The sequence below is a fragment of the Osmerus eperlanus genome, chromosome 14, assembly GCF_963692335.1.
Source record: "Osmerus eperlanus chromosome 14, fOsmEpe2.1, whole genome shotgun sequence".
Taxonomy (NCBI): Eukaryota; Metazoa; Chordata; class Actinopteri; order Osmeriformes; family Osmeridae; genus Osmerus; species Osmerus eperlanus.
Window position 1 is genome coordinate 12,992,216 of NC_085031.1, and position 15,920 is coordinate 13,008,135.

The following is a 15,920-nucleotide window of genomic DNA, read 5'->3' on the forward strand; positions in this document are numbered from 1 at the left end:
CAGGTCTTTACTCTTTGTTCTTGCGTTCTGATGCCTCTCCCTTCTCTGTCCTCCCCCATCTCCCAACATGTGTACCCCTCTCCGCAGTCACGCTTTCCAGGGAGCCTGGGTGGCTAGAGGGGGAGCTGGAGGGCAAGAAGGGCCTGATCCCCGAAAACTATGTGGAATGGCTGTAGCGTCAACCGGGGGACCACATCGCTTTGCCCACCCCCCCAAAAAAAAGAACGCATAAAAACAACGGACCACATATTCATGGTATCCATGAACTTGGTTTTGACACACTCCCGTTATAAAACCAATATTCTCTCCAGCCTTTGACTCCATGCAACTGCCAGAGACTTTGTTTTTTCAGTATTGCTGCAGAAAACCTGGCGTAAGAGTTATACTTGGATTAATTAAAAAAAGTTTATTTGTATGGACATACAAATATATATATATTTAGGTGCCTTAAACACCAAGACTGAATTGCAATGTGTATACTCTACGGGTAAGTTTCAAAATGATAAGCTGTGTCATTGTATTCTGTTCTCAAGGGGGCTGCATGTACTGTAATTTTAAGAATGTTCGTCTACTCCTCACAAACAGTGATTTATCCATATTATTTTGTTGGCACATTGATTGCATGTGATTTAGTATAACGGAAACAATCTTTTATTTGTCTTTAGTTGTTTTTAAGAAAAGGTTTTTAACATTATCCCGTTAAAATCAAAAAGAATGTTGAAACATTATTTTAATCCAACTCTCCTACAAACAGTTGCAACTCAACCATGCTGTAAACAAGGCACATATATTTCAATGGCTGTACTCCAGGTATTTGGCAGATTGGAATGTGTATGTGAATGTTTAAACCTGAAATCAGAAACGGGTGTTATCAAGACCCGTGTTTGACGACGTTCAAGGATTTCTGAACAGAAAACAATTGTGGATTGTTTAAAGTGAACAAACCAATTTCGCGATGAGAAATAATCATATTACCATCACAACCAAAATGCAGTATTTCAATGCTTATGTCTGCGCTGTGTATATAGTTATTATTTTTCACTGGGACATAAATGTTGAGTCTATTATAAAAGTTATCTATTAGTGGTCAATGGTTTTCAAACTTTTTTTTTTCTTTTTTCATTTGGGATTTTCAGATTGAAAGTACACACATACCAACACATACGCATTTATTTGACTTCTGTTCACCAAGAGATGGTTTCATTTTTCTAAGAGCTTTTGTTATGTGGTTTGTTGTTTTGTTTTGGATGGCAATTGCAGTAATTTAAGACATTGATTTATGACATTTGAAAAAGCCCCTGGCATACTTTCCTTTTTGTAACATTGAATATCCTCTTGATCAACGTTAAATAAATAAAGATGTTTTTATTCATGCCCCATTATGGATTCTTACCTTCCTTCACAAACTGAATATAAAAATAAAAATATATATTTAATCATGAACTTGAATCTAAAATGACAGGGCAGTGAAAACCACGTTATTTTTCAATTAAATTGTACAAATTGTAGCTGAACCCGTGATGATCAAATCTCCATTATTGTTTAGTATGGTAATTATATTTTCCCCCCAATATATATATTTTGGGCACAAGATGAATCTGTGTGTGTGTGTCTCACCGACATCTTAATCACCGACTGCATCACGGGCACTGTGCACTTGCGATGATGATGTACTGTCAGGGAAAGTGAAGTTTTGGACATGGGGTTGGATAACCTACAGGACTGTACAGCAGCACTCCAGGAACCAGATTGAGCAGACTGGTCCTATCTGAAGTGCTGCAACTCATTATCATGTTTTTTAATTTTAATTGACAGACCTTATTCAACACTTAGTGTAGCTCTGTGTATTCTATGTAATTCCTTTTGACTAAATAGCATGTCACCCCACGCACCCGTTTTCACACATACAGGTACATATCACAAACTGTTTAAGCCCAGGGGTCACAAGCATAATAATCAACAGAAATTTCAGCCTAGATCCCTGTAGCTTACATAACAATTTGCCCAAGACATTCAGTAAGAAATGTATCTATTGGGAAGTCAGGTGGCTGAGCGGTGAGGGAATCGGGCTAGTAATCCGAAGGTTGCCAGTTCGATTCCCGGTCATGCAAACTGACGTTGTGTCCTTGGGCAAGGCACTTCACCCTACTTGCCTCGGGGGAATGTCCCTGTACTTACTGTAAGTCGCTCTGGATAAGAGCGTCTGCTAAATGACTAAATGTAAATCTACTGTTTGCAAACGCCATGTGTCGTCCACTTACTATACGTTAGTAATGCTGGCAGTTTTGTCAGGATATGGGAGCCATGGTACAGTGCTCCGCTGCGCTCTCTTGTGATGGTGGCAGTAGTTAAATAATGCGACGAGAAAGAGCTAATGAGAGAAGTAAATTATTCTCCACTATCAGCATTCCCAGGCCTTATATAGTCCCTGTGCCAAAACACTACTGAATCATATAGGCTTTACCACTGTCTGCATGTGTCTCTTTTTCAATTTCTTTTTCATTCTCCTGCTTTCTCCTTAGCTACTTTTTTTTGCTACCTCTATCAGTGTTACCTCTATCTTTATTGTTTGTCTTTATATATCTCTCTTTCTATCTGCCATCTTTTCTATGAAGTAGATCTATGCTGTGATCTTTCTCCTATATATCAGCTACTCTCGCTATCTCCCTTTGCCTTCTCTCTCTCGCTTTCCCTCTCGCTCCATCCCTCCTGCTCTGTCACTCTCCCTCTGTGTCACTCTCACTCATCATCTGTCTGCTCCACTTCTCTCCTCCCCGAGGATCTCTGGGTAATTTGTTTGGGAAATCACTGGCAATCCCATAGTCATTCAGCTGTGGTGTCTTGCTGCAAGTATGTAGACTTTATGTGGGGGAAGAAGCCCTGCATTCTAGCATTCCCAGTGTACAGAGGTTCTAATTAATCTAAAAATACATTGGGGATTGTGTCCATCCCTGTCGAGTGCTTCTTCTTACAGTGTCTGTTAGCCGCTTGCTTACGCAGAACAGATGGGATCTCTCCCATTGCATGAAGGGAAACAGAGCGGATGCAGGTTGGCCTGTTTTGTCCTTCTTGTCTGTCTGAATGTTGGCGTACTCTCCTGGATCCTCTCTCTTCTCAAATCCGGTTGGATGTTTTCATTTCCTATTCCCCCAGCGCCCCTGGCTTCGTTCCAGCTGTCTTCATCATCCCACTACGCCTTGTCCCTCGGCCCTAGTTAATAGCCCCTAGTCCTCTAGACTGCTTACATCACCGCCCTGGTCGGCATTAGCAATGTAGTCTGGGAATCAGCCCATGACATAACATTACACAGTCTGTGCTCACTAGAAGAAGGAAAAACCTTGTCTGGGTATTATGCTTTGATAACAATCTTGGCAAAAACTGTCTGGAGTGAGTCCGGATGTTCAAATGAAATTAAAATAACATGACTTGTCTACATTTTGAGCAAACGGTTTGATAATTAAAAAGAAAAAAGAGAAAAACATGGAGACTGACAAATCTGATGCAGAGAGAAGCACAGCAGAAAGAAAAGAAAAAGAAGAAAAAAAGAAGCAAAGTGGGCCATAGAAGCTGCCATGTGCTCGAGCACAGCCGTAAAATCGTCCTGATCCAATAGATTCTGTTTAACTGGCACAAATACACAGTGAACGCTATTGGAAATCTGGGGGAGATTTGGAGTGGGCTGTGGATATTTCAGAGAGATGGGGAGGAGAGGAAACCTAATGCTGTCTGGGTTGCAGTCTGGCAGATCCAGGGCGTATTTTCATATCAGGCTTAAACAAGGTTAATGTAGGAGGCACTGTGCTCCCCATCCTTTCGTTTTTTTTGTGTGTGTGTTTTTTTACACTAATTTTAGCTCAATTTAACCTCTCTGATTCTGTTATGTCGGCCTACCTCTAAACTATACCTTTATAGGTCATTAGTTAAATTATATCTTCATACTGATTAACATCTTTCCATTATGACAAATTACGAAGGCATGAACAAATCTGTCTTATTGTAGCATTATCTGAACACAGAATAGCAAAATGCCCTCGCCTTCTCTCATCCAGCCTTCTCCTGGCACAGCTTTATTCCAGTTGTCTGGCCCACTCCAACTCCTTCCTTCCTCCCTCTCCAACACTCCTTGTTCTAGATCCAACCAGATAAGATTGCCCATTAGCCAACATATTTCCATCTCTCTCCTGTATTTTAACTCATTTTGGGGTTGAGAGAGAAATTGAGATTATTTACATAAAATCCCCCATTCTTGGTAATGTCATGGGCATGCACAAACCAAAAAGAAACCAGCTTAATATTTGTTACTGTTTTATTTCAATCTTCCAATAGTTTTGCAAACACAGGTATTGCAATATCTGCTTCAATATATACAGTTTGGAGGAACTAGTTGATTTTATTTCATTTATTTATTATGAAGGATATTTATGTATGGTGGATCGCTTCTTTCAAATATCATTCAAACCACTGGATAAAAAAATCTTTTTGGATGTATAAAATCATCTACAGTATAGACAGGAAATGTTCTGGTCTGGTATGGGTATCTGGCTTAATTGCTCTACAGTGGATTCATCTTCATCAACACAAAATACAGCTGTGGCTCCACTGTAGAGTAACCTTGTGAGGGTTACTCTACAGGGTCATGTTACTGTTAGTTACGGCTAGAACAAATGTTAGTCAATCGCTTGCAAAGCACTTTAAATTGCATTTGATCATTTTGAATGTTGCTATATAAATCTAAGTTTGATTGATTTATATAATAAATGTTGGTTGGTGTGCCAATGTCGTACTGACAATTCTTGGTGTATAGCAAGATAGGTGCAGACATTTTTTTTCATCCATCACTTCCTTCTCAAAATGTTCTCTTTTGGAATCTTTGTTGTGAACTGAAGAAGCAAGAAGGGTTTTATGTAGACATATATCAGCTTTAATAGTTTGTGATTATTTTTTTTCCGTGGTTGTGCTGCTTATCAAACAGTAGCGTTATGGGTTAGGAAATCATGTTAACAGCAACAACTCATGGATCCATAACTTGATATACTATATCTACTTTGTAAAAAAAAAAAAAAAAAAGCTTTTTGCTAATTCTGAATGCAAAAAGAAGATTAAAGATGCAAAATCATTTAACATTTAGCAATATTGTAAAGGAAGAAATAAAGACAAAACAAATAATTTCTTTCTCTAACATTCAGGTAGCAATGTCTTTCTCACAATTTCTTGTACATTCATACAGTTACTCACTCCCCTTGCGTTCTGGCTGTTCCATCCTCATTCTTACCATGTCCAACACAAGAACCATATAACTAGAGGGAGAGCCACGGACTGTTGATATTCCATCAAGACGGTGAAAGTAGAAATCTTATACTGCCCAACATAGACTTGCTGTATTATTTACAATAGATCCTGTATAATTGTAAATCAGGTGAGATAAAAAGGCACAATTTCCCTTCTTAAATACAATGTAAACATCTCATCAGAAAGCATGCATAAACATTTTTACTTTACAAAAAAAGATCTCAGGTTTTATTTTTAGACAAAGTACTTAAATATTGTTTTGTTTTTTTCAGCAAAATATAATTATTTCAAAAATACTTTCCCGTTCGTCCTATGAACCTTTTTGACATCAAATCTATTTTTTAAGGGGGGGGGGGGGGTGAGTAAAAGGAGACAAAACTGCTTATTCTCAGTCCTTCAAAAAGTTAACACAGTAATGTATATAAGGACACGGGTTTGCAAAGTCAGTGTTTAAGATTTAAGTAGTCCATATCCATTTGTCATATCATAATCTTGTTATTTGTTTACCCTATCTCCTTCAAACATATTTAGGTTCAATCACCAAAGAAACCTCATAAAGAGACACAAAAACATAAAGATTATGAAGTCATCTGAAGCATTGGGGGGGCCCACCCAGAAAGACCCATCAGCAAAGAGACCTCTTTAGCGTTTATGATGGATCTACCCACTACCTCTGGAATTGTGCTGAAGTCTCCCATTCTGTAAGTCACAATTGCTTGCCAGGCCAGACAACGCTTGGCACTCTAATGCCCCATTTTCACATTATAACTCTTCTGTGCAAATCCGTGTCAGGCAATAGGATATGCTTAATCCCATAGCATAAATGAACAATGCCCACACACACAAAAAGCAGATCGCTCGTGCTTGCTAGGGAAAGAAAAAAATCGAATACAACCAAAGACACACCCACTCTTACTCAAAATCACTCACAATAACAAATCAAACCCCGCCTCTTTCTTTTTTCACTCCTGAATGGTTCTATCACTCACGATTTTCAGTAGCGTCATCATAGTGTTCCACAACCGCTAAGCTCTTAGCCAAATGTGAGAGAAGTACAGAATGGTCCAGATGACTAGGCATGGGCAATACCATACGTCTAGTAGTTACCATACGTTCAGTACCCAGTGACAAGATGGGAAACACACAAAAGCAGAACAGGTGGCCAAGCCGAATGCGTTAGTCCTTTATCAGTATTTATCAACATGTATTCCAAACATTTCTCTGTACAACAGTTGGGTAAAATGTGACCGTAAGCAAGTGCCCTTTATACACAAGTTTGCCAGTTAAGTTAATACATTTGCTGAAAGCACTGCACCATAGAGTAATGACATTTTTAAAACTCCTCTGCCCTGACCAACCTCATACAGTTTGTGTTTGTAGGATTGCTATTGGTGTCAGTATGATGTCTAATGCTACTGTAATTGTACATGTGTAGCTACCAGAAATAATTAGCATTGAATGCATAAAAACAAGGACAAAAAACAAGCACCTTGATGTAAAATGTCAGGTTTTTTCAAAATTAAACCTTTTTGCAACACAATAATACAAAAATGCTTTATTATTATAGCTGGGAACAGTAGGTAAGAGTTGGTTGACTTCTCCACAAAGGGCTGGTTTTCAGTTTACTTTTTGTATAAATAGACAAAATAATGGGTGTTATGTCTTTCACACACACTTCATGGCAATTATGACTTGGTAGTCAGCAGTCAAACGCATTACAACAGGAAAACACTGTGGCTGAGCAGTGAAATCGTAAACGTGTGGTGTTCCGTACTCCCACACTCTTTTGGGATGGAAATAATCTTTCAGCAATGGTAGATTATAATTCTACAGCAGAAAGCCTTAAATTGCAACTCTATTTAAAGACATGACAGATTCACGTTCTCAGTACTCAAACTTCCTTTACGTCACTTCACAGAATCCTTGTCAGCTCTGAAGTTTTGCATATAAAGAGTAGGTTTTGATTGTTATACACAATTCTTAGAAAACCGAGTTAATCGATGTTGCAGTGTTGCTAATATGTTGTAGTGCACATAATTAAAAGTGGAATTAAGTTTGTTTTTAATGCAACTATCAGCTTATTAATAAGCTTGTATAGCCCTTTGAGTATGTTCAAATAATCCTTTCCCCTCACAAATAATCTAGATTTAGTTTTTGTCAAGAAAATAGTTTGCCTGTTAGTGTTTTTTTGCAATGCTTCAATAAAATGGCTGCAAAGCAACATCTACTGTAAGCATTGTTGTCTTTTTTTCATATTGTCATGGTAGTGCTGTTTGCTCTATAAAAAAAAAATGCAAAAGCCAAGTTTATCCTAACTTTTTTTAGGAGGGGCAAGAGAGGCTTGTGTGTCAGTGTTTGTGCGCATTAGAAGTGTGTTTGCTGAGAGTGTGATTGAGCCTCTGTGTGGTATCAGCGGACGTGTTTGTGTAGCGCAACCGAAGAAATGTATGGCTTCGAATCCATATAAAATTGTCATCGTCTTTTGGGGGGGGGGGGTGCCCACTGGTGGCTGGGTTCAAGGGGATGTTTTGTCACATTGTCTCCTTAACGTATTGTCCTTGGCTCTGAGATGCTTTCCTCACATCTCTGGCCATCAATCGGTGACAGTAGCGTTTCTGTGTGTGTCTCTGTGTGTGTGTGTGTGGGTGGGGGGGGGGGGGGGGGGCAACCTTCTCCCTCTCCTTCCTGCGCTTTGCTCTGTGTCACTCCCTATTGGAGGATGAGGGGTGCAGGGCGGGGGTGAGGGCCTGGGGCCGTCTAACTGACTGGCGGCCAGACGGTACAGTAGGCCACTGGTAAGGGTCCTTCCTCGTGGGGCTGTCCTTCTTCAATTCCGTCCTCACCTCTCCCATTGCCTTCACTCGGCCGTGCGTTTCACTTCAGTCTCTCTTCACTGCACCCGTGAACTCAAGTCACTTCTTGTGGAAGTACAGGGTGTGCGTGAGGCCCGACTCCACCTTTGGTATCTGGTCGCTGATGATCTCCACCAGCATCTCGGGGAACTCCACCTTCAGGGCCTGTGACTCGCGGAAAGTGTAAAAACAGAAGTCCAACAGGTTCCCCACCAGCTGTACAAGAGGAAGAGAGGGATCATATTTATTATTAGAAAAGATGCAATAGTACTTCATTGCATGCAAGAGAGTTTGCGTTCGGTTTATATAAAGTGTACATTTGCCTGACAGAATGATAGTTGATAGTTGTATAGTATACCGATGTCCATAGTAATGATATGAATACTGCTTCTGTGGCTCCACCGTTGCTTTGACAATATGAACATTTGTTCCTTAATGCTAATAAAGCCAATTGAATTGAATTGAATGATGCAGGTGATGGTAATAGTGGTAATACGGTAACGGTTGGTAATACGTAGCCACCGTATTCATACATAAGATGGCTACTGTATCTGACTTCTTGGTCCTAGTTACATGATTATGAACCAGTTACTGGTAAAATGACATTGTGGAGATCACTGAGTAACACCACTGTGGGGGTGGAGAGAGGTTGTAGTTTATGTCTCTCAGGTTTACCACTGGGGGGCGCCACCAGTTCTCCCTAGATTCTGCCTCCAACATAGTGCCTTTTAAGGACTTTGAGGTAATCAACTCTTACTCAGCGACCCTCACACCACACACGGTTTCTCCATAGAGAAGAGACGGTGAGTTGGAGCTTCTGTGTTCGGCAGCTGTATTGACCCACTGCACTGTTGGTTTGAACATTGATCCCACTGTGTTCCATTCACCGATAAAGGCTGGTCTCTGCCTGTTCCAAAATTAACCAATCCCCTCTGGCAGATCATTGGAACGCAATAATCTTTCCCCAAAGGTCATCGCATCATTGACCTCTTAAGTAAACACATTAGTCTGGCCCACTGTGTTGTGCTATTGCCTAATACATCTTCAGTGATATGAATGACATGAGTTGGTCCTGACTGACTGCTAAGGGGACTCTGGTGTGCTTGTATGTGTGTGTGTTTTGCACTGACATCATGCATGGCATCCAGTAGCTTGGTGAGCTGGAAGAAACGCTGCCAGGTCTGGCCGGAGTTGTTGGTGGCCTTGCCCACTGACCGCCGCAGCTCCTTAATGTAGTTCACCCTCATTTCCTCAAACACCGTCTGGTTCTTCAGACCCTCTTTGGGAACTTGAAGGAAAGGAGAAAACGCAGGGAAAGAAACTTAAGCTCGATCCTTCTCATCATTGGCTGCTCATGCTCGTTATCGTGACATATTCACAGTCTCACGCACTCGTTTGTGCCAGTATGTGCATATTTTGACCAAGAAGAAAAAAAATGTATATTTAAGTGTTGACTGTTGGCAAACTAACATTGGTATAAGCGTGGGCAATGAAAGACCCATGTGGGTCTAACAGTACTGGATACGACTCATAGTAATGTCATCGCTTGTCAGGCGTCAAAGTCGCATATTGGCCACTGTCCAGACTATTAAATATAATCTTTATCAATGTCAGTTTCAGGATTCTCATCTTTGTTTCGAGGCCAAAGTCAGAGATATGGGTGCTTGCCAAATGCTCTTTATAGACATTAAGGTACCGGCTAACTGATTAAGAAACACCTCCCCTCTTAAGGAATGTCCCCGCCTACAGAAAGAGCTTTTAAGTTCGGAAATATCTAATGCATAGTAGCAACTGTGGGGAACAGTTCTAAGAGCATCCTGTGTTGTAGAGCTGTAGTAATCAAAAGTTCTACAGATAATAAGCACCCAGGTCTCTTTAGGGTCAACTTTGTTTTTGAATGCATAAAGCAATTTTGACTGGCTCAGTGCTTCTACCAAAGCAATATCCTTGAGATCAAAGTTAACAAACCCTCTGACAGCTACTGCTGAACATGAAATGTGATCCGAATGACAGTGACTGAAGCCAATTGGTGGAGCTGGATGCCATACCCTTTCAATCTTGAATGGATGGTGTACCCCCTAAGGCTTGAAAGAGCCTCTGGAGGTTGTATTCTAGCTGCAGCATGTCTCAGCATGTCAAATGTTCCCTTTTTCATACTCCACCTTAAAATTCTCACCTGGTTCAACATGACATTCAAGAATCTAGATTCATCATTTATTAAATGTTCAATATGTAGGCTAAGAGTTAAAGTATACATTTATAACTTGACTGGCCTTCTTGAATCAGATGTACCTTGATGTTGCCTTGCCAACCTGTTGTTCAGCAGTACATATGACCACAGGCAAGGGGCAAGGTCCTGTCAGTTGGAATTGCATCCTTTTGAAAATAGATTGACTTTGGGTCAATGTTTGTGCACCTACACATTCTCCTTCTTTTGCTGTCTACTAGAGCAAAAGGCAGGACAAGCAGAAAAAAACAGAGAGGATGCTGGGAAGGCTAGGGGCAGGCCTGTCTCTCTGCCTGTCTCTGTGCTTGTTTTGCAGCCGACTTGACGAGAAAGCGCTAACACCGGGGCCAGGGTTCGGACCTTTTGTTATCGTTCTACTGACCCACATAGCCCTTTTTTAGAGCCTGGCATTTAGGGCTGCAGCCAGCCAAAAAGTGGAGCAATTATACCATGGTAATTGGTGTCGTGTCAAAAGAATGGATTTTAGCTGCAGGTACCAAGGCTTGTCAACTGAACCGTAATTCTTATTCTGTTGGAGGGGGGAGGGGTTGGTGTTTTGTGTATGTTAGCTAACCCATTTTAGAAGTCAATTTCTTTGCACACAGCTCATAAGTGTGGATGTAAATCATGTATCGCAATATATATATATATGTTTGTGTGTGTGTGTCTGGGTCTATATAGGTGTGAGGTGTTGTGACAAGGTGAGGGCCAGTAACATTTTGAGGCATGCACTTTCCTCTTGAAGCCCCATGACAGAGCATGCCTAACTGATGGGGTCCCTTCCTTGGTTCAGTGAGTGATAGATTAGAAGGAGGAAGATGGAGCGTCCGGTCGAGGAAGGAAATCTTTGGAGAAGGTCAAGATCTATTAAATAATACTCTTCATGTAAAAACAGAGTAAAATGGTCAAGGATAAATTATATCCACAACTGTGACGATACAGAAAGCACAAGAACCGGATAGTTAACCACATTCTATAACACTTAATACTGTGATAACTCCATCTGGGTTATACATGGCGGCCATCTTGTGCCAAGGTCTAAATACTCAAAACTGTTTGCAAATGGTGAATAGGGTTCTATTCCACTGCTGTGGAGGATGAAGAGGTACATCTGTCTTTACCAGGTCACAGCCCTGCTCCCATCCCAAACAGAGTCACATGACATGCCACAGGGCTGGTGAAACCGTAGCCAAGGTCAAAGACTAATATCAGCCACACGCACACAGTTACACAAGTTATACTCTATACGGCCTCAAAGATCTGTTGGCTCTGTTGATTAGCATGTTCAGACAGATCTGTCTGATCGACACCACAAGCACAAATAATGTCAAAATAAATTGTTTAATGCAGTCATATTTCTTTGAATTATTCTGCAAGCAAGGCAAACTATTATACTTAGTCATGGTAGGAGCCGAGAACCAAATCCAGTAGCGTTTTTCTGTGTATGTACTGTATTGTCAAAAACTCACGCAGACTTGCACATTAAGGTACATAGACACAAAATAGAGAATTTAAAATATATTCCAATTGAATGCTTTACCATAGTACAAGATTATCCAATAAACTGACCATTTCTACAATGTACAATAAATGTATAAACGGGAATATATTGTTCTCTACTTTTCCTAGAGAGGTCTACTTGGGACACAATCGACTTGATTAGTACAATTTATTTGATTTGAATTGCAACCATGGCATCCTATAAAATACTTGCTGTATATGCCTGTTTGCTATTTTCCCTTGAAAATGCGGCCCATGTTTGAAGGAAAGGGAGAAAAACAGCAGGTCTTGGAGCATTGCCCGGCGCTTGACTGGCCTTTATTAAGTACAGCAGGGCTCTCTGGAAACCCTCCAGAGGATCAGGCAGGAGAGGAGAGCAACAACAGACGGCCGAGCTCTTCCTCTCTCTCTCTACCTCTAGCATTTCACACGTTGTTACTCCATCTCTCTTGTTCTCTTCAGCCTGTACTCTCTTTCTCCTACAGTATTCTCACCCTTTCACACTGCCTATTTCTCTACCTTTTCTTCCTTCTCCTTTATTCCGGCCTTCCCAATCAGAATTTGTATACCCCCCTATCCCCGACTCTCCCAGCCCTACTGCAAACTCAACACAGCTCCCTTGCTTTCAGATAAACACACTGACAGTGAGGCAAAACCAGGACAAAATCAACGACAACCTTCCGCTGTTTAAAACACCGCTCCTTCACACATAGAAAACAAGACCTGTCTTCCCGTCTTTGAGATAGACATTACCAATATTGTTCATGTCAAATAATTGCTCCTTTTTACTGATGTCCACCGCATAAATATCAAGCTGTCCACAAAACACAGAAATTTCATATTTTAATACAATTTGGCATGGTCCATTTGAGGTGAGAACATAAGATGTTCAATAAATATTCCCAGAGTTCTGAGTGGGGGGTCAAAGAAGGCTGAAGCCCTGGCCATCTGTAGGCTCCTCAAATAGCTGCCCCATCATGCAGGGGCAGTGCCCTCCTCTCTCTCTCTCTCTCTCTCTCTCTCTCTCTCTCTCTCTCTCTCTCTCTCTCTCTCTCTCTCTCTCTCTCTCTCTCTCTCTCTCTCTCTCTCTCTCTCTCTCTCTCTCTCTCTCTCTCTCTCTCTCTCTCTCTCTCTCTCTCTCTCTCTCTCTCCCTTCCTTTCCCTTTCTCTCTTATTCTCTGTCTACCCCTCACCCCAATACAGGAAGCCACGCAGATACTTTTCTTTGGTTGCCACTTGAATAACATACTGTAATTGGTCTCTCCCTAATCTCTTTTCTCTATGAGAATGTACTCCCAACCCACCACTTTGCTTTGGCATTCTTAGCTCTTGTTAGTGCTCTCTCCTTCTGAAAATATCTCTTGTTCTTGTCTCACTTATGGTTACCGCATAAGTGTCATGATAAAGTTGTCATCTTACGTTTTGCCATATCAAAAGCAGTGTCACTCAATACCACTTGATTGCTCTGACGCTACTTCAACAGTTGTAACTACACTGTTGTAGCTGTAGCATCAGAACAACTGTGATTTGAATTTAGTTCAACAGTAGCTCTGATGCTAGAAGCTCAATATCATTGTTATACAGCTGTGATTATATGTTCTTTCAGCTGTTCCTCTGTGTAAATGAACTCGGGTGACAAGTGATGTACTTGTTTACTGTGTAGAACAGTGTACAGACCCAGGTGAGTGCCAAAAAGCCCATATGGCTCACACACTCCATATTGCTGTAGAATAGCTGACTGCGGCAATGAGGAGAGCATCGCACATAACCAGAGCAGTCGGTACACACATTCCCTCAAACTAGGTTGTTTCTTCTGCAGCAGGCAAGAAACCTTCCACACACACATTCCCCATCACTTCAGCTGTTGTCGCATAGACACATGCCTACCCGCTTTCACATCCCCACACACACTCCCAACACACACACACTCCCAGGTACAATTTCTCACCCCCCCTCCCCTTCCCCCTTTTAAAGTTAACAGCAGCACTCACCTGTGCTGAGCAGCAGCAGCACTTTCATGGAGAGAAACTCATCATAGGTGAGCTGCAGACGCACAAACTCCTGGCTCACTTGCCTCATGCCCAGGCACAGGTCGTACATGGCCGACTGCTGCATACGGTCCCTGGGGAAAATGGAGGGGAGGTAGAGAGAGAGAGAGAGAGGGGGACACAGCAGGGTCAGAACCCAAGTAATTTTTAGAGGGCCTCTGAGAGTCTCTATAATGCCTCTGTGTATAGTCGTAATAGCCCTGCTTGTATTTTGCTATCATATGTCCTTCTAGCCTCTACTACATCCACCCACTTTCGAAAAACTGGAATTTACCCCAAAGTGGTTTAACCTTCTATGCAATGCTTACAACTTGTATGACATATTATGAAATTGTTCTGTGCCATACGCACACATACAAGTGTGGATGTATATGTGTGAATTGCCAAACCCCCTCTTTATTACAAAATAAATGCACCCAGCAATAAAACCCTGTACAAGAGTGATTTTGGGGATAGTCGTAAAAGACATACACACAACTGAATAAGACATCCTCATACGCTTGACGTCATGCGTAGAGAGGAAGAACAACAACCTGAGTAGGCGAAGCGGAGAGCCAATAAACAATGTGCTACGCAGATGTCGCGAAGATTTAGGGGCTTTGGAAGTCCCTTTGGCTGCTTTAAATCACCGTCATGTCATCTAGGATCAAAAAATCAACTGCTGTGACGTGGCTGCACTTGAAAGGGACCAGGGATCACTACAAATGGCTCTGAACCTGTTCCCCTTTCGCCTCTGTGATTAACACTTTGGAGAGTTCAATGCATATGTTCCCAGTGAAAGTACAAGGTGGTTAGGTTCTAGTAATTGATCCAAATCTTTCTATGGTGCCCATCCGTTCTCAAATGGGCTAGTTGTGTGTGTGATAGAGAGTTACAACTTATTGAGTTATTGGCATTTCAGAAACGTATATTCTAGCTGAGTAGCATTTTATACAGTTTTGCAGAAGTATGCCAGTTCGAGATGGAGTTTCAGAACTCTGCACACTTACTTTCTGCCTAGATCAATTTTTCTGACTCATTGCCCAAAATGAGAGGCTATTCGTGGAGAAACTAAGAAAACCTGCCAGCTCTGGCTTCTCTGTCTAACTCGCACCATTGCTATGGTGAGAGATTCAGGAAGCAATAGCAAGGACTTAAGAAGAAAGGAAGGAGAAAGAGGGAGAAAGACAAAAAGGGAGGAAGTCAAGACTCAGCTTTTGAGAATAGTTTGGACTTTTAGCAGCTATACTCTTCCTTATACAAACTGAGCAACGCAGGCTTCGCTTTGTCACTGAACATTTTATTTCTCACATTGACATGAAACAAGGGCAAAATGGGGGGCAAAGAGTCAAGAATAACCCTATTAACCCTATAATAACCCTAACCAGCTAACTGTAGAAGTGGCTAATTTACAAGGTTATTCAGCTATATCCTTAGAAATAGGGTAATGTACAAGATAAAGCACAAGCATCTGTTTTAACCAGAAGACCTAGCAAACAGTCACAGTTGGAAATATACACCATGGGCATTGCACTAGTGCTATCCCAATTGACGATGGAGCCATTTTATATTTCTTGATGTACAGTATTACTATTCTGCTGTATGTGGGGACCTTGGCCTAACATTGTGGCCTCTAGTACAGAAGGGACACCGGTTACATGCTTGCTTCCGTGACAGAGCACTGACTGACACTAAATCCAGAAGGCCAATGTCTCATCGGCATTGTCAACTGGAATACCACGGCTATCCATCATTTTGACAACTCACTGGTACACAAAAACACACAAAAAGCCACAGCCACACACACATACACACTCTGGGACAAGAGGTCAGAGAGGGAGTGAGGTCTAAAAAAAATATTGTACTTGCTAGGGGTGTGACGCAGTGTTGACAAAAAAAGTCTCACCAGAAGTTGCTATAAGGCTGAGATTACGTGATAACGTCAAACTACATATTCTACTACTGTTAATACGCAGTGCTGCCATCTTGGATTTTGAACTCTTGGATTTTGAACTCGGGGTTCAC

At 41.4% G+C, this 15,920-nt stretch overlaps 2 protein-coding genes across 3 annotated transcripts in view; one reads left to right on the forward strand and one right to left on the reverse strand.

The window, feature by feature from the left end:
* arhgap10 (Rho GTPase activating protein 10) overlaps window positions 1–1,377 on the forward strand; it is a 47,183-nt gene extending 45,806 nt beyond the window's left edge. The window contains exon 23 of the mRNA XM_062477569.1: window positions 88–1,377. Coding sequence (XP_062333553.1) covers window positions 88–176 — 89 coding nt within the window. The 3' untranslated portion in view covers window positions 177–1,377. The remainder of the gene's footprint in view (window positions 1–87) is intronic.
* Window positions 1,378–6,450: 5,073 nt separating this feature from the next.
* Window positions 6,451–15,920, reverse strand: part of nr3c2 (nuclear receptor subfamily 3, group C, member 2) — a 56,456-nt gene continuing 46,986 nt past the window's right edge. The window contains exons 7-9 of one of the 2 annotated variants that reach the window (XM_062478695.1): window positions 13,860–13,990; window positions 9,272–9,429; window positions 6,451–8,357 (exon numbers count right to left, since the gene is read on the reverse strand). In XM_062478695.1, coding sequence (XP_062334679.1) covers window positions 8,202–8,357; window positions 9,272–9,429; window positions 13,860–13,990 — 445 coding nt within the window. In that variant the 3' untranslated portion in view covers window positions 6,451–8,201. Of the gene's footprint in view, window positions 8,358–8,665; window positions 9,430–13,859; window positions 13,991–15,920 lie in introns of those variants that run through there. The other variant, XM_062478694.1, reaches the window with a different exon arrangement.